The 26,122-nt window shown below is 43.2% G+C and overlaps 1 protein-coding gene across 2 annotated transcripts in view; it reads left to right on the forward strand.

Annotated features, from left to right (window-relative positions):
* Positions 1-24,442, forward strand: part of PDE7A (phosphodiesterase 7A) — a 118,674-nt gene extending 94,232 nt beyond the window's left edge. For both annotated transcript variants that reach the window (XM_021089289.1, XM_021089290.1), the window contains exons 5-13: positions 1,764-1,827; positions 8,020-8,115; positions 10,350-10,450; positions 14,163-14,294; positions 14,500-14,591; positions 17,145-17,289; positions 17,836-17,932; positions 18,835-18,915; positions 22,658-24,442. In XM_021089289.1, the coding sequence (XP_020944948.1) occupies positions 1,764-1,827; positions 8,020-8,115; positions 10,350-10,450; positions 14,163-14,294; positions 14,500-14,591; positions 17,145-17,289; positions 17,836-17,932; positions 18,835-18,915; positions 22,658-22,866 (1,017 nt within the window). In that variant the 3' untranslated portion in view covers positions 22,867-24,442. The remainder of the gene's footprint in view (positions 1-1,763; positions 1,828-8,019; positions 8,116-10,349; positions 10,451-14,162; positions 14,295-14,499; positions 14,592-17,144; positions 17,290-17,835; positions 17,933-18,834; positions 18,916-22,657) is intronic.

The following is a 26,122-nucleotide window of genomic DNA, read 5'->3' on the forward strand; positions in this document are numbered from 1 at the left end:
CAATAAAACATTAAACTGCACCAAATCTTAATGTTGGAAAGAATATTATAAATTATCTGACCTCATTTCTGTATTTTTTAGTTAAGAAAACTGTGACTGGAGTTCCCATTGTGGCTCAGCAATAATGAACCCAACTAGTATACATGAGGCTTATGGGTTCTATCCCTGACCTCGCTCACTGAGTTAAGGATCCGGCTTTGTCATGAGCTGTGGTCACAGCTGCAGCTTGGATCCTTTGTTTCTGTGGCTGTGGTGTAGGCCTGCAGCTGCAGCTCCGATTGGACCCCTAGCCTGGGAACTTCCATATGCAGTGAGTGCCACCCTAAAAAGATGACAAAAAATAATGAAAGAAAACTATGGCGTATACGCATAAGTGGCTTGATTGAGCTCCCTCAGCTGGTTAGAGACAACCCCAGCACAGGAAGTCTCATGACTCTCAGCCAAATGCTATTTCATATTCTCTTTTATCAGTGAGATATTTTGAGGATTTAGATTTTAAAAAAATTAAATCTGGTGATTGTGAGTTTTATCTCCTTTATGTAGTTTACAAGAAATATGTTAAAGAAGGTGGGGATTAGCTAAGCTTGTTTTTTGACCAAATGAACATCATTAATAATCTTAGGTTTCTGATGTGTGTGAAAGTATTCTTTGACTGAGCATTTACAACCAGATGCTGTAAGTTTGTGTAGGTAGGGCCAGGGCCACTCTGCAATCACACTAAAGTGAGAAAATGTGCTTCTCTGTTTACAGAAAACAAAGCAGTGGGAAAATGCTCATGCTTTCTTTAAATTTTAAAAAGTTACAATTTCTGCTTTTTAGAATGAGAATGTTGTCCTGTGTATGATTGGTTATTAGTGTCATCATAATCTGTACTAGTAAGATCTTAGTATTGTTTAGTCATAAATGTATACAACTGTGAACTTTTAAATATAAAATAATTTTTTTTCTTGAAAATAAAGCCCACAAAAATTTCAGGTTACAAATATATGATATAAAAATAGCCATTTGAGTCTTAAGGTCATTGTGAGATTTACTTGCTTGGCTGAAATACACATCCACCTAAAAATTAATGTCACAAATGCAATTAACCATTTTATAAGGATATTTAAAGAGTATAAATAAATACCCATAAATTGGGAATGTGTTTTAAGAAAACGAATCACAAATAATGTAAGCATGGTATAGTATAGATGTCGATGTCCAGGTTCCAGAATCAGACCTGACTTAAGATCCCAGCTCTGCTACTTTCTCGCTGAGCAAGTGAGTTGCTTTTTGCCTCTTTCCCCATCTATGAATGAGGACTGAAAACAATGCTTACGTGATAGGGAGGGTATCAGTAGTAAGAGAGAGTAAAAAGCGCTTTGAGCAGTACCCAGAACATCGTAAGTCTTCAGCTGCTGTAACTTTCGATTTTCAAAGTCTCGACCATGCAGTGTATGAACCACACTTCTGTGATGTTAAGTTAGAGCTCATGACAGTTCATGAGAGTATAGGAATAAGTTGAAAGAAACGCTTAGCTCACTTTACCTATACATGTATTAATTGAAAAACAAAATAATCATTGGCTTTTCAGAAGCAGTTTATCCGTTTAGACATATTTTGGAGCCATTTGGAAAGATCATGATTAAAAGGGTGATAATTTGCATTTCTTGAAGTAAATCAACCGCTTTCCATTTTCATTAACTTCCCTTGGACTGTCTAGAAAAGACAAGAGAATGTTACTAAAATTAAATTACAGGAGGAATGTTTGGTTTTCATTTCAGTGTATGCTGGAAAAAGTTGGAAATTGGAATTTTGATATCTTTCTATTTGATAGACTAACAAATGGTAAGTGAAGAATTTGACTTCCTCTCATGCATTCCCTCAATTGCTGCCTTGATGGTACAGCTGCTCCTAGGTTGCTGCTTTCCGTTACTTAGGTTAGGAGCCCTCTGCTGGCAGAGGGAGCATCATTTTGTTAACTGCATTTTTTGATTATTAGTCTCAGCAGTAATCAAACTTACTATCACCATCCCTTGGCTGTTCCTAATTAGTGCTCCTGTTATTAATAAACCCAAAGTGAACATTACGATCGCATTGTTCCTGATTTTTCCTTTTTTGGTTTCTTTTGGACTGTAGCCACTTAGAGTGGCATCCTCTGATCATGTATTCCAGTTTGGATAGCCCAGATACGTTGTGGAGGAATGAAGTTTTGCGAGATGGTCTTTCTTCTAGCTCTGTGGTTCCCAGGCTTTTCTTTCTCTGCACACTCAAGAGAGAGAGATGGTGCGTTATAATCAGCAACAGTGGTTACTTCTGGCTCTGCTTCTCCATGGTGGTGTGGGCAAGAGCTTGTGGCTTCTTTAGGGGGTGGATCAGACTCTATACAAAGTGTGAGCAGTTTGAAAACAGGTGACTCTGAACTGTTTCCCTCTCTGAGTTTTGTTTTGCTTTTCAGGAAGTATTTTTCTCTCTGGGAACAGGAATGGATTTCCCTTTGGGAATTATTTTTTATTTAGGGTAAAGTTTTAGGCGTAAAATGTTGGTGATACTTTAGTCCAACTAGATGTTGCCCCTTTTGCCTTGATACCTTTTAAATAAAGAAAGCAGAGTGGAAGTTCACTGAGAGGAAGTCAGTTCTGATTGCTGAGAATGAAATATATGTGTGATTCACTGTTCTACTTTGAAATCACCTGTTTTTTCTTATTTTACTTTGAAATAAAGCTCCCTTTATAAGGAAGCCAGGTAGGGGAAATGGACAAGCAAATTCAACATTTTTCATTTTTCTTTTTTTTTTTTTTTTTTTGTCTTTTCTAGGGCCACACCACCAGCGGCATATGGAGGTTCCCAGGCTAGGGGTCGAATTGGAGCTGTCGCCACCGGCCTACACCACAGCCACAGCAACATGGGATCTGAGCCGCATCTGTGACCTACACCATAGCTCACTGCAATGCCGGATCCTTAACCCACTGAGCGAGGCCAGGGATTGAACCTGCAACTTCATGGTTCCTGGTTGGGTTCGTTAACCACTGTGCCACGACGGGAACTCCTCAACATTTTTCATCTTGGGGATCAGTGTGGGTCTAGCTTTTTAGCCTCACTGCCTTATTCCCTTTGAGCTGTGTGGCCAGGCCTAGTGAGAACACCTTTCTGATCACCTCTTTGCCTGTGTGCTGCTGACCGATAACAAACTGGACTGACTCGGGCACAGGTGGAAAGACAGTGAAGTCCACCTCCTCAGCAGGGCCTCCCTCCCTCCTGCTGCCCTGCCTTTTCGTGTTTCCTCTTTTCTCTTCCTTACCACCACCCCCCACTCTCCTTTGGCCTCTGGTGACTCTGTCTGCCCCCGCTTCCACTCTGGCCTGTCCCCACAGAAAGGGCTCTGGTATCATTTACACAGCTGTCCTGTCCTACAGCCTCCCCCTTTTGAAAATATAGGTGCCTCAGCTTCTTTTTAGATCTGGGAAACTCCCTTTTCCTAATGCAATACAAATATTGCTTTAGTCATTATCTCAAGATAAATATAGATAAGAGTGCCGCCCTTAACACCTTCAAGGTCTAGTTAGCCTCATGTAAACACCAACAGCTCATGGCCTATTCTTAGTTGCTTGGGACACTTGTCACTCACTGAAATAGTTGATTGTTCTTCTCTAGATTTTATTTTTAAAAAGAATGTATCCTGCTAGTTGGGGGTGTGGCAATGAAAGTGGAGCAAGGGTGACAGTGTAGGATGGGCAGGAGTCATAGCAATGGTCTGCGTTAATTTAGCTCTTTTCTTTCCTTGACTCACTTTGAGAAACAAATGGGCAGAAGAAAATTCCTTAAATTTTCATTATTGAATTTGAATTGCTTTTATTCAAAGCTGCTTAGCCTGAAATGAATTCTGGATGATATCTGTACATAGTATCCAAGTTTGTAATTTTCCCTTCTTGCTTGTTGATCCCATGTGTTCTTTATGTTTTATTCTGGTGATTTTCCCAAATGCCATTGTGGAGAGGACAGGGAAGAAGCAAAGTTCGATGATTCCCACCAAGACAATGGCTCCCAGCTGGCCCCCTGCAAGGACTTCTCTCTGGCCAGACACATTTGATCTTCCTTTTGCAGGAATGAGTTGTTACATGAGATAGCAAGATATAGCTCGTCCCCACTGAGAGCTCCCTGGCTGTGAGGACCCTCGTTGCCAGGCAGGTGTTATGGCCATAGCCTAATCCTGCCAGCTCCCATCTAGAATCACATCCTAAAAACTGTCAAGGGCCATAACACCTTGGACAGCTCTGTCCTTTGACATACCTCTACATAGGATCGCTTTTCTAGAAGTACAGTTTTCTTTTCCAAGAAGGTATTTGTTTCCATTTTCATGTAAAATAAGTTATTCTGTGCCCATTTCTTGTTTAGTGAACCAACTGAGCATCCCTTGCTTTGAAATGTTCTGTTGACTTGTGTTCTTATTCACTGGTATTAAGCCAGTTGGTATCTTAGGAACTGAAAATGAGAAAAAATGTTGCATATGCAGACTTTGATTTTGCTGTGGGTGGTACACTTGATGGATTGGTTCTGTCAGATTCCTTTAAGGTCCTTGGTGGAAGACATTAACATTTCTTTGATAATTTATTTCATTAGGCTTGGGAAAAAATGGGGGGAGAGCCCTGTGTTACCTAAATAGAATGAATATTCTTTTCTTTTTAATTGAGGTACAGTTGACTTAGAACATTGTATTAGCTTCTGGTATACAATGTTACTATGATTTGCTATTTGTATATACCACAAAAATAATCACCACAGTGAGTCTACTTAACATCTGTCACCATATGTAGTTACAAATTTTTTTTTACTGTGATGAGAATTTTCAAGACTTACTCTCTTAGCAACATTCAGATGTGCAGTATGGAAAAGTGTTTATTCAGATCATTTGCCCATTTTTTGAAAACCAGATGGTTTCTTGAATATATATTCTGAAATATCTGTATTATTAGCCATAGTCACCATGCTGTAAATCATATCCCTAGGACCTAATTATTTACAACTGCAAGTTTGTGCCTTTTGATCAGCTTCCCCTATTTTGTCCACTCCCACAATCCCCACCAATGGCAACCACCAGTCCGTTCTCAGTGAGCTTGAGATTTTGCTGTCGTCATTTTAGATTCCACATAAGTGAAATCATACAGCATTTGTCTTTCAGTTACCTCAAACTCCATCTGTGTTGTTGCATATGGCAAGATTTCTTTCCTATTTATGGCTAAGTAGTATTCCTTTGTCTATATACCAAGTTTTCTTTATCCATTCATCTATCAATGTGCCCTTAGGTTGATTCCATGTCTTGACTATTGTAAATAATGCTTCAGTGAACATGAGGGTGCAGGTATCTCTTTGAGATATGATTCCATTTCCCTCAGATAATATCCAAAAGTGGGATTGCTGGATCATATGGTAGTTCTACTTTAAATTTTTTGAGGAACCTCCATTGTTTTCCATAGCGGCTTCAGTTTTCTTCACATCCTTGTCTGCAGCAGCCATTCTGACAGGTGTGAGGTGATTATCTTGTGGTTTTAATTTGCATTTATCTGGTGATTACTGATACTGAGCAGCTTTTCTTGTACCTCTTGGCCATCTGTATATCTTCTTTGGAAAAATGTCTGTTCAGATCCTCTGCCCATTTTTTAAGAACCAGATTATTTTTTGAATACGTACTCTGAAGAGTCTGTATATACCCCCAAGAAAAGTTGTTACAGCAGTAGAAACAACTCTCTTTATATCACAGTTGGTTCCAGACCACGTGGGCTCGTGTGTGTACTGGTAGAGTGTTATCAGAATTTGAATGTATTTTAGCATTTAATTTCTTAAAGGAAAAGATTTGAAATGGCTTTTCCTTTGTTTGAAGGTGCTGTGTCAGGTGGTTTTTAGGAAGTCTCTTGGCCGCCACATCCTTTCCAGTATTGCTCATGCAGATATTATTCCAGTTAATTTACTCAGCCATGGGTTTCTGTTGACAGTTCCTTCAGGCAGTTTTGGATAATGGTTATTAGCCCCTTTGTCCTTTATAATTCTTCATAAATGTGATTACTGTAAGTTTTCATCGTGGACCTCATTAGGTCTTCTCTACATGTTGGTAAGAATCATAGATTTCTTTTAAGAATACTGTAATCATGCTTATGCTGTTGTTATTGTCTGAACACTGGAAGTAATGTGTGAGCTCACACACCTTTAACACAGAGTGTGTTTAATTGTTAGAATGGTATAGCAGGAGTTCCTGTCGTGGTTCATCGGAAATGAATCTGACTAGCATCCATGAGGATGTAGGTTCGATCCCTGGCCCTGCTCGGTGGGTTAAGGATCCCTGGTTACCATAAGCTGTGATGTAGGTTGCAGACTCAGCTCAGATTCTGTGTTGCTGTGGTGTAGGCCAGCAGCTACAGCTCCGATTTGACCCCTAGCCTGGGAACCTCTATATGCCATGGGGTGAGGCCCTAAAAAGACAAAAAAGACACACACACACACAAAAAAAAATAGTACAGCATATGTGTGCTATACAGAATCTAGAAAACTTTGTGAAACATAATAGACGATATTTTTAAAATGGAGATTTGTACCTTGGAAGGGAAAACTAAACATTATAAAAATGGTGGTTTTTCCAGACTTCGTTTCTATACTTGGTGTGACTCTGGTTGCAAAGCAGTGGGGTTGTAGTTGAAGGAAATCCCCTTGCATGTAGTAGCTCTTTCAGAAACGTAGCTGTGGAGGGGGATGAAGGGACCAAGAGAGTCAGAGACTCATTGTTTCAAGGATGAGAGAATCTGCAGCATGGCCCGAGGCAGGTGCTTATTGAGACCACACAGGGAAGGAGGGAGGGACAGCTATTTTGGTTCCGTGGTACGGGGAGGGGCATTGGTATATGTAGCTGATGACTCAGAAATGGAGGGGTTGGTTTTTGAAAGAAAGTGAGACTGAAAAGTTTTTGTTTTTGTTTTTTTTTCTGTGAATTATGAGGCTTTTGAGAATGAGAAGGATGGGTGAACGGGGAGTGAGTGTGTTGAAGTTTTGAAAAGAATAGGGAAGGCTTGAAAATAGGCATTTTTAAAATATGGAAGAACCATTTCACTAGAAAAAGCATAGTAAGATTACTGTATAGTTGACTGAATTTTCCAGTGATAGGAAACTGCTTCGTTTGTGTTTCCCGACCACTGCCACAGCCTCAGCAACTCTGACTTTCTGCTGCAAGTATGGTGGGGCTTAGTGTGGTTGAGCATTGGGTTTTGACCTTGAGCAAGTCCTTGACCCCTCCTCTTGGCCCTGTATGTTTACGAATAAGAGCCTCCACCAACAAGGTTGCAGCCAAGGCAGTTTGCTCTGGGACAGCCTGTGCCATTAGAGCAGGTGAGGCGAGGAGGGGGGGAATGTCCAGGAGGAGGTCTAGGGCAGCCACTTTTTGGATGCTTTGGGAAACTGAATTAAGCTTACTCAATGTGGGACCATTTTCAGAGTTTTCTAATGATTCTAATTATTTTGGTGTCTTTTTTAAAAACTACTCTATTCAAAAGTGTTTATCTTCCAGCTGTTTGGTCTTGGAAAAATTAAAAAATATTTATTTTTTTAGAATGAAAAAAGATGTGATATTTAAAATACATAACTGGGAGTTTCCCCTTGTGGCTCAGAAGTAACGAACCTAACTAGTATCCATGAAGACTTGGGTTCAATCCCTGGCCTCCATCATCGGGTTAAGGATCTGGCTGAGCTATGAGCTGTGGTATAGGTCGCAGACTTGTCTCAGATCTGGTGTTGCTGTGGCTGTGGTATAGGCTAGCACCTGCAGCTCTGATTTGACCCCTAGCCTGGGAACTTCCATATGTCGCAGGTTCGGCCCTAAAAAGACAACAACAACAAAAAAAACTGGTAAAAATAATCTGTATTTTAGATAGACAAAAAGTAGCAAATAGGAAGTAGTACTCTTAATGTTTTATATTCGGACCCACCTGTGGAAGCACAATGCAAAGTTACATTGGCTTTTGTTCCTACTAATAAATATCTCCTCTTCTTTCTTTTTAGGAAATAGTCTAGTAAGTTTAACTTTTCATTTATTTAGTCTTCATGGATTAATTGAGTACTTCCATTTAGATATGATGAAACTTCGTAGATTTTTAGGTAAGTGATTCTAACCCATTTGCCAATAATAAGATTTATGTAAGAATTTGTTTAACTCTTCTATCAGTTGTATCGGCTATTGTTCTAGAAATAACAACCCCAGTTACTGTCTTAAAACAATACCCACCGATTCAGCTATTTAGCCCCATGTCTGCGAGGCTTGGGGTGCTGCTTCTGGTGTGGCTGACCTTGTTTGTGTACCTGACCTTGACCTGGGTGAGCAGCACATCGGCTCCGTGGGCCTGAGCTGGGCGCTCAGCTGGGACCCCGGCCCGACCTGGCTCAGCTCCCCACGGTCTCCCGTTAAAGTCAGAGCTGGTGGAGGAGCTTGGCACCATAATAGTCATGTTAGAAACAGAAAGAAAGAATGTAATTCTTTTGCAAGCTGGTTCAAAGAGCCAGTTTCCAAGAGTGCTGGTGTGGCCAGACCCAGTGTTGTCTGAGCTGGTCAGGTGGGGCAGCCTCGAAGGCCCAGCGCCAGGGACAGGCTGGTGAGATGTGGGCACAGGTTTGCCATCAGTCCCTCACATCAGCCACAGCATCTCACAAAGACGACACAACTTTTGTCCTTTCCTAAGCTTCTGAAGGCAAAAACCTTAAGGATCAGGTACATTGCACCGGGGTCTCCTCTTTTTTTCTGATCCCAGAAATCTCTTGACAATAATCATCAAAGACTATTGTGAATGTGTTTTAGTGTGCAGTTTCTCTAGTCTGCCAGGGAAATGGGAGTCTTTCACCAAATAAAGAAATATGTTAGAAAAAAATTAGCATGAGGATTCTTTATTTTTTTAAGGAAGAAGATAATATTCTTTGCTTTTAAGTACCAAACTAAGATAAATATATTGCCCAGGACTTCTGAGAAACTTTTGATACATATTTATTTATAAATTATATGCATAATTCAGTACTAATATATAAACTATAAAATATATACAAAAGCAGATATTAACAAGGGTATTTAAAAGGCCACTTTAAAGGGCGGGTTTGTCCAGAGTAAATCGAGGCTCGTGATGCTCTTCCCCCTCCCACCTGTGAGCCCTGCTCCCACCCTGGGTTGGCTCCCTGTTCTTGGAGGCCACTGGCTTGAGGGTTCAGCCTCGGGGCCATTGTGCAGGTTTGATGTTGGCGGTGGCAGCTCTAGCCCCTGGTCTTAGGCTGCTTTTGCCCGACAGCAGAACAGACCCTGAGCAGAGAAGGCAGGACTGCCAGAAGATCTTTCCTTACTACTGAAAACTGACTCCAGATCCAAAACTCCCCTCACTGGTGAAGTGTCTAGAGGATCATGTTCACAAACTCCAATATCTATATTGTTGTAGTAGCTTCATAAAGATTTTTGTTTCTGATGAATTCCTAGAATAGTACCTTGCACAGTGTTGGTTGAATGAATTGTACTGTTTTTGTTAAACTCAGAAACTTTTTATTGTTTTATGTTTATATTTGTGTGTTTTGTTTTTGTTTTATTTTTATTTATTTTTTTAGGACTGTACCTGTGGCATATGCAAGTTTCCAGGCTAGGGGTCTAATCGGAGCTGCAGCTGCCGGTCTACATCACAGCCACAGCAACACAGGATCCAAACCACATCTGCAACTTACACTGCAGCTTTCAGAGATGCTGGGTCCTTAACTCACTGAGCAAGGCCAGGGATTGGACCCACATCCTTATGGATATTATGTCAGGTTCTTAACCCACTGAGCCACAATGGGAACTCTGAGAAACTTTCTTTAAATTAAGGAAAAGTCAGAGGAGTTTGGCACAATGCTAGATTAACATTTTAAAGAAGAAAAAAAAATTATAATTTTGACACAAATACCTTCTCATTAAAGTTTCAAACAGGGAATTTCTGCGCAGCTCAGTAGTAACAAATATGACTAGTATCCATGAGGACTGAGGTTTGCTTCCTGGCCTCACTCAGTGGGTTGAGGATCCAGCATTGCCGTGAGCTGTGGTATTGGTTGCAGACACAGCTCAAATCAGGCCGGTGGCCACAGCTCCAATTTGACCCCTAGCCTGGGAACTTCCATATTTAGGCGGTCCTAAAAAGCCAAAAAAAAAAAAAAAATGTTTCAAACAGATTAGCAGTCAAAGTGGTATTGATGCTGTAGATGCACATGTGAGTGATTAGCATCTCTCTCAATCTGAACAGTGAAAAGTGTGAGTGAGTCATTGCTGTGACTTTTGTACTTGTACCTGCCTCTTATTTGTGATTACATCTGGGATTTTTCCTTTAATGCAGTTATGATTCAAGAAGATTACCACAGTCAAAACCCTTACCACAATGCAGTCCACGCTGCAGATGTGACTCAGGCCATGCACTGTTACTTAAAAGAACCTAAGGTAAGGTGTTGACCTTTACAGTCAGTGAAAACCCTGAGAAAATGCCTTCAATTTAATTTCACACAAGGAATTCTATCTAGTCACCTGTGATGGAACATGATGAGGGTAATGTGCGAAAAAGAATCTATGGAGTTCCCGTTGTGGTGCAGCAGAAACGAATTTGACTAATATCTGAGAGGTTTCCGGTTCGATCCCTGGCCTCTCTCAGTGGGTTAAGGATCTGGCATTGCTGTGGCTGTGGTGTAGGCCTGCAGCTACAGCTCCGATTTGACCCCTAGCCTGGGAACCTCCATATGCTGTGGGTGCGGCCCTAAAAAGACCAAAAAAAAGGAAAAAAAAAGAATATATATATATATATATATATATATATATATATGATTTAATCAGAATCAGAAGCTTCCTCCACAAGAATGGGCGGTAGCTGGCTTGGGTTTCCACATGAGGCTGCATTTGTAAGTGCCCAACTAGGAAATTGTGACTGCCAAGAGGTGAGGACAGCCAGCGGGGGCTGGGTGGGCGGCCCCTCCCAGGCCAGGTCAGGTCATTTGGCATTTCTGCTGCGCTCCCCACGGGCTCTGTGACAGCAGGGACAGCTACGTGGTGAAGAGAGCTGCAAAGAGAAGCAGGAAGCTTCACATAGCTGCCCCAGCCAAAGTGGGAAGAGCAGATCCGGAGCCCTGCCTGCCAGGAGCTGTGGGCAGCCCGGGCCGGGAGAGGTGGTGGTCATGGGGGGGGGGGGGGGATCTCCTGCGAGTCAGTGGTGAGGACGCGGTGTCTGCTTGCATTTGGGAATGAAATAGGCCGAGGAGTGGAGGAGGAGTGCCCTGGGGAAAGGATGCAGGCAGAGGCCAGGGGCTCCCCCAGGTCCATGCGGTGATGTTTGAGCCGACTATCCATGGGGAGAGACCAGAGCTGGAGAGATTGCTGAAAGCCGTGTTTGCCGTTTCCTATTCCTGGAGGCTCTACAGTTACGTCTGCATGCACTTCCCCTCCTTCTGAGCCCTTCTCCCCCGGGGCCTCAGTTCTGGCTGGATGTTGGGAGGGAACTGAGCTACTTTGTGCCAGTTGATGCCAACCCTAAGGGTACAGCCACCTGGTTGCCAGCCTTCTGATTTTTCAAGAGATCACAGAATCTGTGAAAATGCCTCAATTTTAAAAGTATACTTTATCATGACATTTTTTTAAGAAAATCAACTTTGTTGTGACATCATTTATAGGTAGTAATAAAATGCATACATTTTATGTGTACAGCTCTGACAAATGCATATTCCCATGCGCCTGGATTTTTAAATTAAACTTTAACAAAAACTCTGGGCCAAGTCTGAAGTGTCTGTTTGACAGTCTGTGGGAGAAATTGGTACGTAAGCAGCTCACAGCCCAGGACATGCACGCAGAGGGCAGTGCCACGTCCCATGGGACACAGAGGAGGTAAACCTCCACCCCACCTCCCCCTGGATGCGCCCAAGCAGAGGCCAGGCCCCGGGGAGGTAGGGTGGGTCCTGGACACCAGGCAGGGCATGAGGGCTGAGAACGTGCAGGGATAAACGTGCTTTCAGACTGTCTTAGCCATGCAGCTCTGGCAGTACTGACTTAACTTTTAGCCTTCAATGATTCTTATTTTAAATGCTTTTTGCCCAAGCAGCCTTGGTAATTTTCTTATCTCTCATTTATCATCATTGATATACTCAGTGAACTTCTTCAGGCAAAGCTTCAATAAGGATATAAATAAAATCACTAAGCTCTAAAATGCAAAATTCCCTTTTCCTTTTTGTCATCTACATTTAGAAACAGTCAAAGTTTTTAAAATAAATTCTTTTTAAAAAAAGCCTTAAGATTGTATCTCTTTTATTTCCTGGGCGTTCACATGACATCGCATTGTCAGGTGTTTTCATTCATTCATTCTCTTTATTTCCCTGGTGCTAGGAATCCAGTGGAAAATAAGATAGGAAAGTCCCAGCCTTTGAAAAGTCCACCTTGTGGGGATTGGGGGGCTGATAAACAGAATTTTGACCTATGCAAAGTAACCTAAACAGAATAGTGTGCTGGAGAGTAACTGGTGGACGGTGAGAGCTCCCAGCCGTTGGGAGGGTGGCCAGGAAGCCCAGGAACTGAAAGTGAGTTTTTGAGGAGGAGGCAGCGGTGGAAATCCAAGGGCAGAGGGAACTATCGAGGGAAAGCCTTTCCTGTGGTATTTAGCGAACACCCACGGTATTTATCTCAGCTTTTATGTCCTATGATTTATAATATGAGAGATAGTGGCTGGACTAGTCTCAGTGCAAGAAGAAATGTTTGACACCCACATCTGTCATACACGTTTAGAAAGCACCGCCCTAATGTAAACCTGAATAAAAGTGGGCCCTAGGGAGTTCCCGCTGTGGCACAATGGGTTTGACGGCATCTCTGCTGCACCTGGACACAGGTTCGTTTCCCGGCTGGGTGCAGTGGGTTAAAGGATCTGCAGCTGTGGCTCAGGGTCGGATCTGATCCCTTGCCTGGGAACTCCATGTACCATAGGGTTGGCCAGGGGAGTGGGGTGGAGCAAGGGGTAGGGAAGGACCCTCTGGCAAAGTCACTATGGCAGGACCTGAAAAGCGCTGTAGGAACACAGGTCAGTCCTTTCTTTCTTTCTTTCTTTCTTTTTTTTTCCCCCTCCTTTTTAGGGCCAAACTCGAGGCATATGGAGGTCCACAGGCTAGGGGTTGAATGGAGTTGTAAGCCGCCGGCCTACACCACAGCCACAGCAACTCCGGATCCTTAACCCACTGAGTGAGGCCAGGGATCGAACCCACATCCTCATGGATACCAGTCAGTTCGTAACCTATTGAGCCACAATGGGAACTCCCAGATCAGTCATTTCAGTCATTTGCTGGGGAGGGGGCTAGAAGCAGAGAATGGAGGGGGTGTAGGGGGGCAGTAGAGTTGGGCCTTTAGGGATGAGTAGAAGTTGGCCAGGAAATGAGAGGTAGTTCATGAAACAGGTAACATACTCAAGGTGATCTTTTTTTATCATCGAAATTTTCAAGTAGGTGAGTATTTTATATCCAGTAAGATGAGGGAATGATTTTTGAAAGTTAAACTGTAATTGCTAGTTTACAGGATTGCTTTTCCTGAGTTGAATCAATTTTGGACGATTTCTGAATGTACTCACCCTTTGGGAGGGGATTTAGTTCTACTCTGTTACTCAGTAGCTTCCTTAAACATTCAGGACCTCAGAAGTACCCTCGCATTTAGATTCTTCCCTGAAACCCAATAACCAGTTTGTTGATAAACAAGCACTCTACTTTGTCCACTTAAAGAGCTGCTAAAAGTGTAGATAGCACCCTTAGTGTTCTCATCACAGGCCTCCTTTGTTTGATCCTGGCCACAGTAGCAAAAATACTCAAACCAGTGTTTGTTTCAGAGCCTTTAGTTCCCAAAAGATGGTTTATACTCTAGCTGCCATCTTAACTAAGCTTGTTTAAAATGAACCAGCGTAAGGACGAGCTGCGTCAGTAAACCCCATGTGGGCAGGGACGGGGTCACATCACACCTGCCCCCACTGTCGGCAGAGGCCAGCCCCTGGCAGGTGCTCTGAGGCCCAAACAACAGTCTGGAAAGCAGGAAAAGGGGAGGAGACTGCGGACACTCCTTGGAAGCTGATTGAGTACTGTGCTTGCAGTGGTGCAGAGTTGGTTTTGCATTTGTCTGTAATCAGTTTTTTGTCACACTCTAGCTTGCCAGTTGTGTAACTCCTTGGGACGTCTTGCTGAGCTTAATTGCAGCTGCCACTCATGATCTGGATCATCCAGGTGTTAATCAACCTTTCCTTATTAAAACTAACCATTACTTGGCAACTTTATACAAGGTTAGTACAGTTTTGTCATCAAAGTTCAGTGTTCTTGCATTCTAGAAGATGTTTCATGTTTTAAAGATGAAAGTAGGAAACAAATTCTGAATGAATGTTAGAATTTTAACCAGATTAATCAGATGAATACTGCTTACAAATAATTCTTTATGTTCAGAAAAAAAGACCTAACCATTTAATAACTCAGATGTACCCTTTTTTTTAGAATACCTCAGTATTGGAAAATCACCACTGGAGATCTGCGGTGGGATTATTGCGAGAATCGGGTTTATTCTCACATATGCCGTTAGAAAGCAGGTAGGTCGGATTAAGATAAAATTAATTGGTTATGAACTATGGAGATTAAGTTGGAAAAACAGTTTTATAAAGTTTTAAAAATTATGTGGTTATACCCAGGTATTCCACAGTTTTCGGATTTTGTTAAATTTATTGGGTAAATTTAATTTAATGGGTAAATAAACTTTTCAAGTGTATATCAAAATTTTAGTAATTTAAACCTATTCTACAGTACAGTCCATAGTATTTTTTTAGTAAATTCTTACGAAAGATCACTCTGTAGATATTATACAGTCTACTTCAGATTCACCGTGTCTCCATCATGGTTTACTGCTTATTTATGTAAATAGTATATTTACATTTTATGCTCATTTGAGTAAAACCTTAGGTCCTAACTGTAAAGGTAAATAAGGTAGAAAGTAGACATTCTGTGAGATACCAATAATACGTACAGTAAATCTTATGACACTAGGGAAAAAAAAAGAAAAACCAGAGTAAACATTCTGTATATGAACTCTTTCCTTAGGAGTTCCCATTGCGGCTCAGTGGTAATGAACCCGACTAGTATCCTAGAGGATGCGAAGGGTTTGATCCCTGGCCTCTCTCAGTGGGTCAAGGATCCAGCATTGCCACACACTGCTGCGTAGGTCGTGGATGTGACTCAGATTCAATTCCACCCCTAGCCTGGGAACTTCCGTATGCCGCAGGTGCGGTGCTAAAAAGAAAAAGAAAAAAAAAGTAGAGTCGTAAAAGTCTGTTTTTGAAAGTTTTCAAAACTGATAAGAAGTAAAAAGAATGCTTTATATCCTCAAGCATAGTCCTGGAGTTACTTCTAGAGTCATGGGATACAGTGACTCTAGAAAGAACAGAAAATACTATTTTTTTTTTTTTTTTAGAAAAGAACATTTGATGTTAAGCAGGCCATTTGAAAGGCTAATAAAAAGCTCTAATGTAAATGAGCCCCTTATGATGGTGGTTGTCAGCAGACTTTCATTTCATTGGTCCACAAACAAAAGCATTTAATGATGCCTCACGGGGAGAAGACGCACTTAGGAAACTTGTCAGTGGATGTAAACACCCAATTCTAGAGGAAAGGTGAGGCTTAACATTTGGGTGTCAAATTTACGTTACTATCATTGTCCTTTCCTCTTCCCCTTTCACAATGTAAAATAACTTTATTTAAAAAAATGTGTTTTTTTGTAACGACCGTAAGAAACAAGCCGGACTTTATTTTTTATTCTTTTAAATCTGTATTCATGGATTCCATTTGGAGTTATGACAAAATTTCTGGTAAGTGAAATTGTTTCTTGCTGTAGTACAAAAACAAAAATTGCTTAAACCACTGTGTTTGTATATATAAATTCTCTTTCTTGGCTAAGGCAGATTAAATTGTTTGCTTTATTACTCCCTTTTCATCATGTTTTGCATTTGATGATGAACCTTGTTGAACTCTCAGATTTAATACAAGTAAAAATTGAAATTAAGGAATACCCTTGGGGTTCCCATTGTGGCTCAGCAGGTTAAGAATTCGACTAGTAACCGTGAGGATGCAGGTTCAATCCCTGGCCTTGCTCAGTGAGTTAAGAATCTGGTGTTGCCATGAGCTGTGGTGTAGGTCACATATGCGGCTCGGATCACTCGTTGCTGCGGCTGTGGTGTAGGCCAGCAGCTGCAGCTCTGATTCCACCCCTAGCCTGGGAACTTCCATATGCCACAGGTGAGGCCCTAAAAGAAAAAAACAAAAAGAAAAAAATACCTCATAATAATATTCTTTTATGTTTTCTTTATTTAGGGTTTGTTTTATTTAGTATTCAATATTGTGAGCTTTTAAATCTGTTGACAGCTCTTTACTGATCGTTTTACAATGATAATGCTGGCCATGGCCCATTGAAACAAAAAGCTGGAATTTAAAAAAAATTTTCTGTTATTTGACTTGAGACAGTTTTTTAAATGATATAAGGCATTTTGTTATTTACATTAACATGTTACCTTTTCCCTTCCAGAAAGTTTGGATAGTCATATAGGTCCCTGATTCTTGAATTTGACCCTGAAAATATAGTGGATCTAAACTTTAATAAATTTTTTGGAATTTCATCAGGATTTAATCAGACATCTTAGAATGTCTGCAGTCAGTGGTTGAAGGGCTTTCTTCGTCCATCTGAAGCTTCCTTCTGCCTCTCAGGTCTCAGGCACCAGAAAAGAATCCAAAGTTGTTTATCCTCAGCACATCCCAGCAAAGAATTTTCTCAAACAACATTCCAGGCCTACATAGATTTTTTGTTTTTGTTTTTTTCAGTCATATAATTCTACTTTGGCTGGCAAGAGAAAGGCACTGTTTTGGGAATATTTTCATATTGGGTATTTTCATACAAACTTTCTTGGTTTTATTTTTGATCATTTTAGTGGTAATTTTTTAATGCAGTCTTTAAAATCCATCTTTTGTGATAGGTTAAAGGTTGAATGGCAATTGAAATAGCTTTAGGGCCCTTTCAGACTATTAAGATTAGGGAAAAAATAAGAGGGAACTGTGTAACTGAAAGTCTTGTATTGCTCTCTCTGTGTCTCCAATTCCAGGCAGCAGATGGAGGCTCAGATAGGCGCTCTGATCCTGGCCACAGACATCAGCCGCCAGAACGAGTATCTGTCCTTGTTTAGGGCCCATCTGGACAGAGGCGACTTATGCCTGGAAGACGCCAGGCATCGACACTTGGTCTTACAGGTAAAACGGGCTTGGAAAGGTTCTATTTCTAGGGCAAATCATGTGACTCTTAGGGTAAAAATGAGATAATCTCATGTAGTTTTCTGAGCAGTTCAGCCTTGAGGGAAAGCTGTGGTGTTTCTATCAGTAAAGCTTCTCCAGAAGGCGAGTTTGCTTCTGGGAAAGTGCCGTTGTTTTGTATTTTTGATATTCGAGATTTCTAACAAAAACAGTTTTTGCAAGATCAGGGAACCAATCAACAAACCAGCATTTTATTTTAATAAGTTCTCACCTCTAAAAAATGAGATAGAATTGGACGATTTGTAGCTTTCTGGTTAATTCAGTCCTGTGCTTGGTTCAGTGGAATTATCAAGTGTGTGAAACTCAGTATTTCCACAAAAATGATTGCTGTACCTGATAGCACCATAAAATCAGTATAAAAGACAGCAGTTTCCTGTTGCAACACTTTCTTTTCAAGGTGCCTTTTTCCCCACTACTAGAGTCCATTTAAGTTTAGTACAGTTGAAAATTTTTTTCCTAAGAAAATTTGAATATTTTGCTTGGCAGATGGCTTTGAAATGCGCTGATATCTGTAATCCCTGTCGGACCTGGGAATTAAGCAAGCAGTGGAGTGAAAAAGTAACGGAGGAATTCTTCCATCAAGGCAAGTTACAACACTGAGCCATAATCTCTTCAGTTGATTTCTTAGCATCATGGGAATAGAATAACTCGGACACGTGTAGAGTCGAGCAGTGGGTGCCTGACAGTCTTAGTGACAGGTTACAGGAGATGCGTAATCATGTATAGGTTGAGCATATCTGTTTTGAAAATTAGCTCTCTCTTTTGAAACAATCTGTGGTGTGTGTATTTAGGAGGAGCCGCAGACCAGGCTGGAAGTTTGGCTGTGCAGGCGATCTCCCACCCTTGCTGTGTCCTTGTCCTGTGCTGACTGAACAGGGAAGGCATTGTTTGTGACTTAAGACCAGGAACCAAGGATCTTGAGTCCATGCATCTTTCTTTTAGAAATCCTAAGTTTTCAATCAAAATGCTGACAGTGTAAATTACAGTCTTGGGGTAGCACCTAATAAGTCTTCCACCCTCATAGGATATTAGCTTGGCAACCTTTTCTATGTGTGAATAACTTAAAATTTAAAGAAAGAACTAATTTAGGCGTTCCCGGCGTGGCGCAGCAGAAACGAATCTGACTAGAAACCATAAGGTTGCGGGTTCAATCCCTGGCTTCACCCTGTGGGTTAAGGATCTGGCATTGCCGTGAGCTGTGGTGTAGGTCACAGACTCAGCTCAGATCCTGCGTTGCTGTGGCTGTGGTGTAGGCCAGCAGCTGTAGTTCCAATTCAACCCCTAGCCTGGGAACCTCTATATGCCGCAGTTGTGGCCCTAAAAAAAAAAAAAAAAAAAAAAACTAATTTAGAAGCCATTCTCTCACAAGGATTAAGTGTGTTACATTTTTCCTAAGGAATTTATAGGTAAGGTGAAGACTTTGATTATATATTAACCAGTAGCTCTATTCTACTTGAATTATTTCTCTTTTTTTTTAATTTCTAGGAGATATAGAAAAAAAGTATCATTTGAGTGTGAGTCCGCTTTGTGATCGTCAGACGGAATCTATTGCCAACATCCAGATTGGTAACTATCCATACTCAGATGTAACTCGTTACAAATGCTATCGATTTTTATTTTGTCAAGAAGAGATCTACGTTTGAAATATAAATATTAAAATTATGTTTATTTCCAGTTTTAAAATAATTTCAGAAATTTTATCCTTGTTTTTCCTTTTTTTTTTTTTTTGGCTCTTTTTTTTTTTTTTTAAGGGCCACACCCACTGCAGCATATGGAAGTTCCCAGGCTAGGGGTGGAGTTGGAACTGCAGCTTAGCCTACACCACAGCCACAGCAACTTGGGATCCGAGCCAAGTCTGTGGCCTACACCACAGCTCATGGCAATATCAAATCCTTAACCCACTGAGTGGGGCCAGGGATTGAACCCACATCCTCATGGATACTAGTTGGGTTTGTTACCGCTGAGCCACAACAGAAACTCCCCTTTTTTTTGGCTCTTATACTTTACTCTCGTTTGATATTAGTTCATAGAAAGCATAATTTTGCCAAGCAGGTACATAACTTTCTGTTCTAAGACTGGAAGGAGGCATTATCTGCCCTCATGGAGCCCCTTTGGCATCCCTCTGCAGCCGCCACTTCAGAGTGAGGAAGGTGGCCCATGGGCCTGGCGGTGACGTGGTGGCCCGCCTCCCTGCCACTGGCTCCTCTCTCACCTCTGCCCATTGGTTGACTGTCGCTCTTCAGCATCGTCTCTCCTGCCTGCTCCCAACACCTTCCCCCTCGTTTACTTGAGCGAGGCCAGGATCGAACCCACATCCTCATGGATACTAGTCGAGTTCATTAATCCGCTGAGCCACAATGGGAACTCCTTCACTCTAACTTTAAATGTCTTTTTTGCTTGAGCCCGTTTCTGCCTTGATCAATGAGAAAACTCCTTGTGGCTCGGCGGGTTAAGGATCCAGCATCCCCACTGCTGTGGCTCAGGATCTATCCAAGGCCCAGGAACTTCTCCATGTTGTGGGCGCAGCCAAAAAAAAATGGAATTTTTAAAAGGAAAAGAAGATCTTTAAGCTGTTCCTCTCGTCTCTGACTTGGTCAGTGTGGGGCAGTTCCAGGCGGGCTTGTCTGGGGACAGGGGGGAGGGGATGGTGAGCACCGCGGATGTCCGCCGGCTCCCTGGGGACAAGCCCTGCTGGTGTCCTCTTTTCCCAGAGAGTTTGCGCAGTTTATGCAGCTGACAAGTGTTGGTCTGACATCAGATGACAGTAAGATGGGGACTTGGGAAGGTTCTCTTTCTGGGGTAGATCAGGTGACTGCACACTGCCACGCAGCGATTCCTCGGAGCCAGCAGATGGTCAGGAAGTAGAAGCCAGGTTTAATACGGGGTTCTTCTTTGAAAGGAGCACTAGTTTTGTTGACTATGGAAATATCACCTACTGGAGAAAATGGGGCACTTGACTGAGCTCCCTGTGCCATCTGAGGAGATGACAGAGGCATTGGGGCAAAGACAGTGATGTGGGCTCACAAGTGGTTGCGGGTGTCTGCGCCCCAGCCTGGGCCTTGTGCTCAGGTGCTTAAGGCCTAAAACGGGAATTCCCATCGTGGCTCAGTTATTAGCAAACCTGGCTAGCATCCATGAGGATGCAGGTTCAATCCCTGGCCTCGCTCAGTGGGTTAAGGATCTGGCATTGCCGTGAGCTGTGGTGTAGGTCGAAGATGCAGCTTGGATCCCACGTTGCTGTGGCTGTGGTGCAGGCTGGTGGCTACAGCTCCGATTCCACCCCTAGCCTGGAAACTTCCATGTTTCTCAGGTGCTACCCTAAAAAGACAAAAATAAAAGAACAGAAGAGATAAGTTTAAACAGCTGTGAGAGTGAACACCAGATGTGTAGGCCCCACTGTACAGACACCTCTTCTCCCTTAATTCACAGTAAGAAAAGGGCAATGAGCGGCCTCTGAGCTCAGTCTGCACTCACGCAAGTGACAGCTGACCCGACACCCAACACAGGATGAAAGAGGCCTCCTAGAAAACACCTCAACAGTCAGATCTTAAATAACAGGGGAAGCAAAGAACATTATCTTTCTAAACCTTTGATCTGTTAAGGACAGGAAAATGGACATTTGAATTCTTTTTTTCTTTTTTTAGCTCCACCTGCAGCATATGGAAGTTCCCAGGCTAGAGGTCCAATCTGAGCTGCAGCCTTGGTCTGTACCACAGCCACAGCAACACAGGATCCAAGCCACGTCTTCGACCTACACCACAGCTCATGGCAATGCCGGATCCTTAACCCACTGAGGAAGGCCAGGGATCAAACCCGTGTCCTCATGGACACTAATTAGGTTCGTTAACCACTGAGTCACAGTAGGAACTCCTGTGATTTCTCTTTGATTCTCCTGGTTTCAAATGGCGGAGAGCTTCTGCATCCTGCCTCCAGCATCCAGCACCTCAGTTCACACCTCTGGCTCTGTGGTGCCTAGGATTCTTTTAGGTCTTTTGTTGTTGTTGTTTTCTTTTTAGGGCCACATCCAAGGCACATGGAGGTTCCCAGGCTAGGGGTTGAATCAGAGGTGTAGCCTTGGTCTACACCACAGCCACAGCAATGCACGATCTGAGCCACATCTGCAACCTACACCACAGCTCATGACAACGCCAGATCCTTAACCCACTGAGCGAGGCCAGAGATTGAACCTGAAACCTCACGGATCCTAGTCGTGTTCGATAACCACTGAGCTATGATGGGAACGCCTCCTCTGTTCTTTTTAGACTCACACTTTGTGTCATGGGTTTGGACTCTGAATTCCAAGGTCCATAGAGTGGCCCACTGTGCTCTTGCCAGGTGTGACGGTCACCATCCCTGAGGGGGTGAGCGGGAGCTCAGCAGCTGCTGCATCTCAGGCCTTGTGACTTCAGCCCCAGCGAGACCCTCTTAGTTTCCAGTGTCTCCCTGGAGTCTGCCCTTGGCCTTGCGGGTGCCTCTCAGAGCTGCCGGCCCTGGGCGCTAGCTGAAACAGGAGGAGCAGTTTGTGCAGCTTCGAGGAACCATCCGAAACGACATGATGTGTCTGTCAGGTCACCTGCACTTCAGGGTTCATTCAGTTACAAAAGAAATAGATTTTTCGGAGAAGATCCATAGATTCACACACACACACCTTTTTTTTTTTTTGTCTTTTGTCTTTTTGCTGTTGTTGTTGTTGCTATTTCTTGGGCCGCTCCCGCGGCATATGGAGGTTCCCAGGCTAGGGGTTGAAACGGAGCTGTAGCCACCGGCCTACGCCAGAGCCACAGCAACGCGGGATCCGAGCCGCGTCTGCAACCTACACCACAGCTCACGGCAACGCCGGATCGTTAACCCACTGAGCAAGGGCAGGGACCGAACCCGCAACCTCATGGTTCCTAGTCGGATTCGTTAACCACTGTGCCACGACGGGAACTCCCACACCTTTTGAAAATAAGCGTTAGGTGGAGTTCCCGTTGTGGTGCAGTGGAAACCAATCCAATTAGTAAGTGGAGGACATAGGTTCAATCCCTAGACTCGCTCAGTGGGTTAAGGATCTGGCGTTGCCATGAGCTGTGGTGTAGGTCGCAGACGCAGTTCAGATCCTGCATTGCTGTGGCTGTGGCATAGGCTGGCAGCTGCAGCTCCAATTAGACCCCCAGCCTGGGAACCTTCATATGCTACGAGTTCGGCTCTAAAACAAAAAATCAAAAAGCGTTAGGTAATATTGGAACAGGACTTAGGAGAGTAAACACTATATAGATGCTTTAACTTTTCAGCATGTGCCTTAATCCCTTTTTTTCTCTTTCTCAAGGTTTTATGACTTACCTGGTGGAGCCTCTATTCACAGAATGGGCCCGGTTTTCTAATACCAGGCTGTCCCAGACGATGCTCGGACACGTGGGGCTGAATAAAGCCAGCTGGAAGGGACTGCAGCGAGAACAGTCCAGCAGTGAGGACACGGATGCTGCATTTGAGGAGTTGAACTCCCAGTTATTACCTCAGGAAAACCGGTTATCATAGCCCCCAGAGTCAGTGGGACAGCCTGCCTGCCTCCTGGAGGTTTTGAGAAATGTGAATGGAGTCTTGAGTGAGAGAACTTACTCTTGCCTGCTGAGGGAAGGGAATGATGCCAGCATAATTTATTCCCAAGATTTCCTCTGTTGGATCATTTGAACCCACTTTTTAATTATAAGACCTGAACATACAGCAATATGCATTTGGCTTTCGTGTGAAACCTTGAATATGCAAAGCCCAGCGGGAGCGAACCGAAGGGAATGACCGAGGATGTCTGGCAGTGGGCCCCGTGGCTCTCAAAGCATCCTGAAACTTGAACTGACACTTTCAGCAGAAATCTCTTGGAACTTAACCGGTCTGATGCGACCGCGCGTATCTGTACCTTCCACTGAGTTCTCGGAGAAAATGCTAATGTGAAGTGCCCGCCTCTGCTGCCTCTGGCAAGACTCGATGTTTACAAACCAACTCTGAAATACTGGTTCTCAATTTGCCTTGGAGCATGATTGTGAAGGAACCACTGAGAATTTTCAAGATCAAACCTGAGACTGCAGCTCTTGCCCCTGGTTTGCCTTTTTTTCTTCTTTGGATGCCACCAAAGCCTCGCATCTGCTCTCGTTTTACTTCGTGCACTGGAACCCGAGCGTTTCTCACAGAGCACCGCCGAGCTTTGCCTCCAGTGCTGTCCGGCAATGCAATTTTCTTAACTCTTAGTTTTTAATTTGGGGCGGGAGGGGCAGAACTCCAGTGTCCTAGCTGTATTATGATCCCGCAGTGAAGACATTGCATGTTGTTTTCACTACTGTACACTTGACCTGCACATACAAGAAAAAGGTGGAATGTTTAAAACACCACAATCAGCTCAGGGTATTTGCCAATTTGAAATAAAGTGGGAAGGGAAGGTGCGTCCTGAGAGCAAGGGTACTAACGTCCCTCTCGCTGCCAGGAGCGAGAGGCGTGTTGTGTGTGTGCCGATGTGTGTGTGGGGCACGCGCGTGCATGTGTGACTGTGCATGTGTCCTATTTATCCACATGGGGACGACTGGGACCGTCAGCTTTTATTTATTATTTTCGAACGTGGCCTGATGAGCGGCCACTTGGGGAAGGGAAGGGAGGAAGCTGTACCCGAGTGCTCCAGATGCCTTAACTATGCACACAGCTAAGTGACCAAACTTCTCGTTTTGATTTGAAAAAAAGTGCATTGTTTTCTTGTCCCTCCCTTTGATGAAACGTTTCCCTTTGATGGGCCTTTTGATGTGAACAGATGTTTTCTAGGACAAAAATCTAAGGACTAATTTTAAACTTAACAACATTCCACTTTTGTAATTTGTTTTAAATTGTTTTATGTATAGTAAGCACAACTGTAATCTAGTTTTAAGAGAAACCGGTGCTTTTAGTTCAATTGTATTTCCCTTGTTACTGTAAAAGACTGTTTATTAATTATGTTTACAGTTTGTTGCAACAGCCATTTTCTTGGGAGAAAGCTTGAGTGTAAAGCCATTTGTAAAAGGCTTTGCCATACTCATTTTAATATGTGCCTGTTGCTGTTAACTTTTGATGAATAAAAACCTATCTTTTCACATTTTTATCTTTGATATTTACCTTATAACTCAACCCTTTGGAAGTCATAACATTAATTACTAGGAAATCAAAGGATTGGCTTCTTGGCTTGGCATTCGCTCATCAGACCTGTGCTGGGGCAGAGCTGGGCGCAGGCCCAGGCCTCCGGGGCCACTGTTACCTGCACCTCGAGGGGGAGCCAGCCGAGGGCCCCAAACTTGAGAAAGTTGGCTCCGAGTCCAGCCTCTCAACTCCACAGCCTTTGGTTTGCAGGTGGGGAACCTAGCCGCTCTTGCAGGTACTGAAATACTGGTTGTATTGGCTTTTTTAAAGTCAGGTGGTGAGAAATGGCCATTTAATTCTCCTTGACAAGTAGCAGTGTAAGAGAGGTACCGCTGGGCTTCTGTGGGGTCTTCCCAAGCCCGTTTCATTAGGAGGAATAAGTGCAGACTTTGAACACAAGCACACTGTCACTGATGCCAGATGGGAATGCAGTGTGAGCCGTGTAAGTGATCGCTGGTTTCACTAGTCACATTTTAAGAAGGAAAAAGATGGAATTAATTTTAATGACATTTATTCCAGTATAGCCAAAATATTTTTATCATTTCAATAGGTAGTCATTATAAAAAACAATTATGAAGATGTCTTACATTCTTTTTTCTGTTGCAAAGGCTGAAATCTGGTGTGTATTTTACACTTACAGCACATCGCAGCTCAAACTAGCCATGTTTCAAGTGGCTCGTGGCCACCACACAGGACAGCTGGGTGGATGACAGCAGAGCTGAGGTTGCTGGGGAAGATCAATTGGCCACTTACACAAGGTGGCATCACTGTGGCAAATTTGACGCATCCCAGGGTCTCCTAAGGAAGCTTAGAAGCTCACGGACCTGGTATCTGTCAGCAACTGGACAGTGGAACTGTCTTAGAGCAAGCTCACAGGAACTGATGTTTTTTTAAGTGTTTTACTGTAATTTAAAATGAGTATAACTATCAATCATTCTCTCCCTTTAGGCATGTCTTCCAGGGGAAGCCAGATGATGATCAGCTGGTTATCTGAGCATGGATTCTGAGCAAGGGAAGCAAGCTGCCTGGTGTGTCCTACAGGGCGGGATCCACCTGCTGATACTTGTGTCCACCAGGGTTCCCCAGAGGAAGCAGATTCCCTGCCAGGAGCTGCTTCTCCACGCCTGCCTCATTGGCACGTCCAGTAGATGTTCAGACCTTTGGCCTTGCACCAGTTGGGCCTGCCTGGGCTCCATCTGCCTGTGTAATGGCTCTCTTATTTCCACTCTCAGTGGGAGACACCTGGGTGCGGCCCCCATTTCCTGCGTACACATGTAATAAACCCATTGGAAGGTCGTGGTTTGTTACACACGTGGGATTTCCCTCTCAAGCCCTGCTTCTTCTTTGTTGTTTTGGTTCTTTTGGCCGTGGCATGCAGTGGCTTGATGTGGAACCTCAGTTCCCAGAGCAGGGATTGAACCGTGGCCCCAAGGGTGAAAGCCCTGAGTCCTAACCACTAGACCACCACGGAGCTCGTTGGCCTTGCTTCTTAAATAGGACCTATTCCTTGGACAGCGACTTTTCTAGATAATTTTGAGGAAAGGGTAATTTACAAGAATACGTTTTATTTTATTTATTGTTTATTTTTTGTCTTTTTTGCCATTTCTTGGCATATGGATTTTCCCAGGCTAGGGGTCGAATC

This window comes from Sus scrofa, chromosome 4 (assembly GCF_000003025.6).
Source record: "Sus scrofa isolate TJ Tabasco breed Duroc chromosome 4, Sscrofa11.1, whole genome shotgun sequence".
NCBI classification, from domain to species: domain Eukaryota; kingdom Metazoa; phylum Chordata; class Mammalia; order Artiodactyla; family Suidae; genus Sus; species Sus scrofa.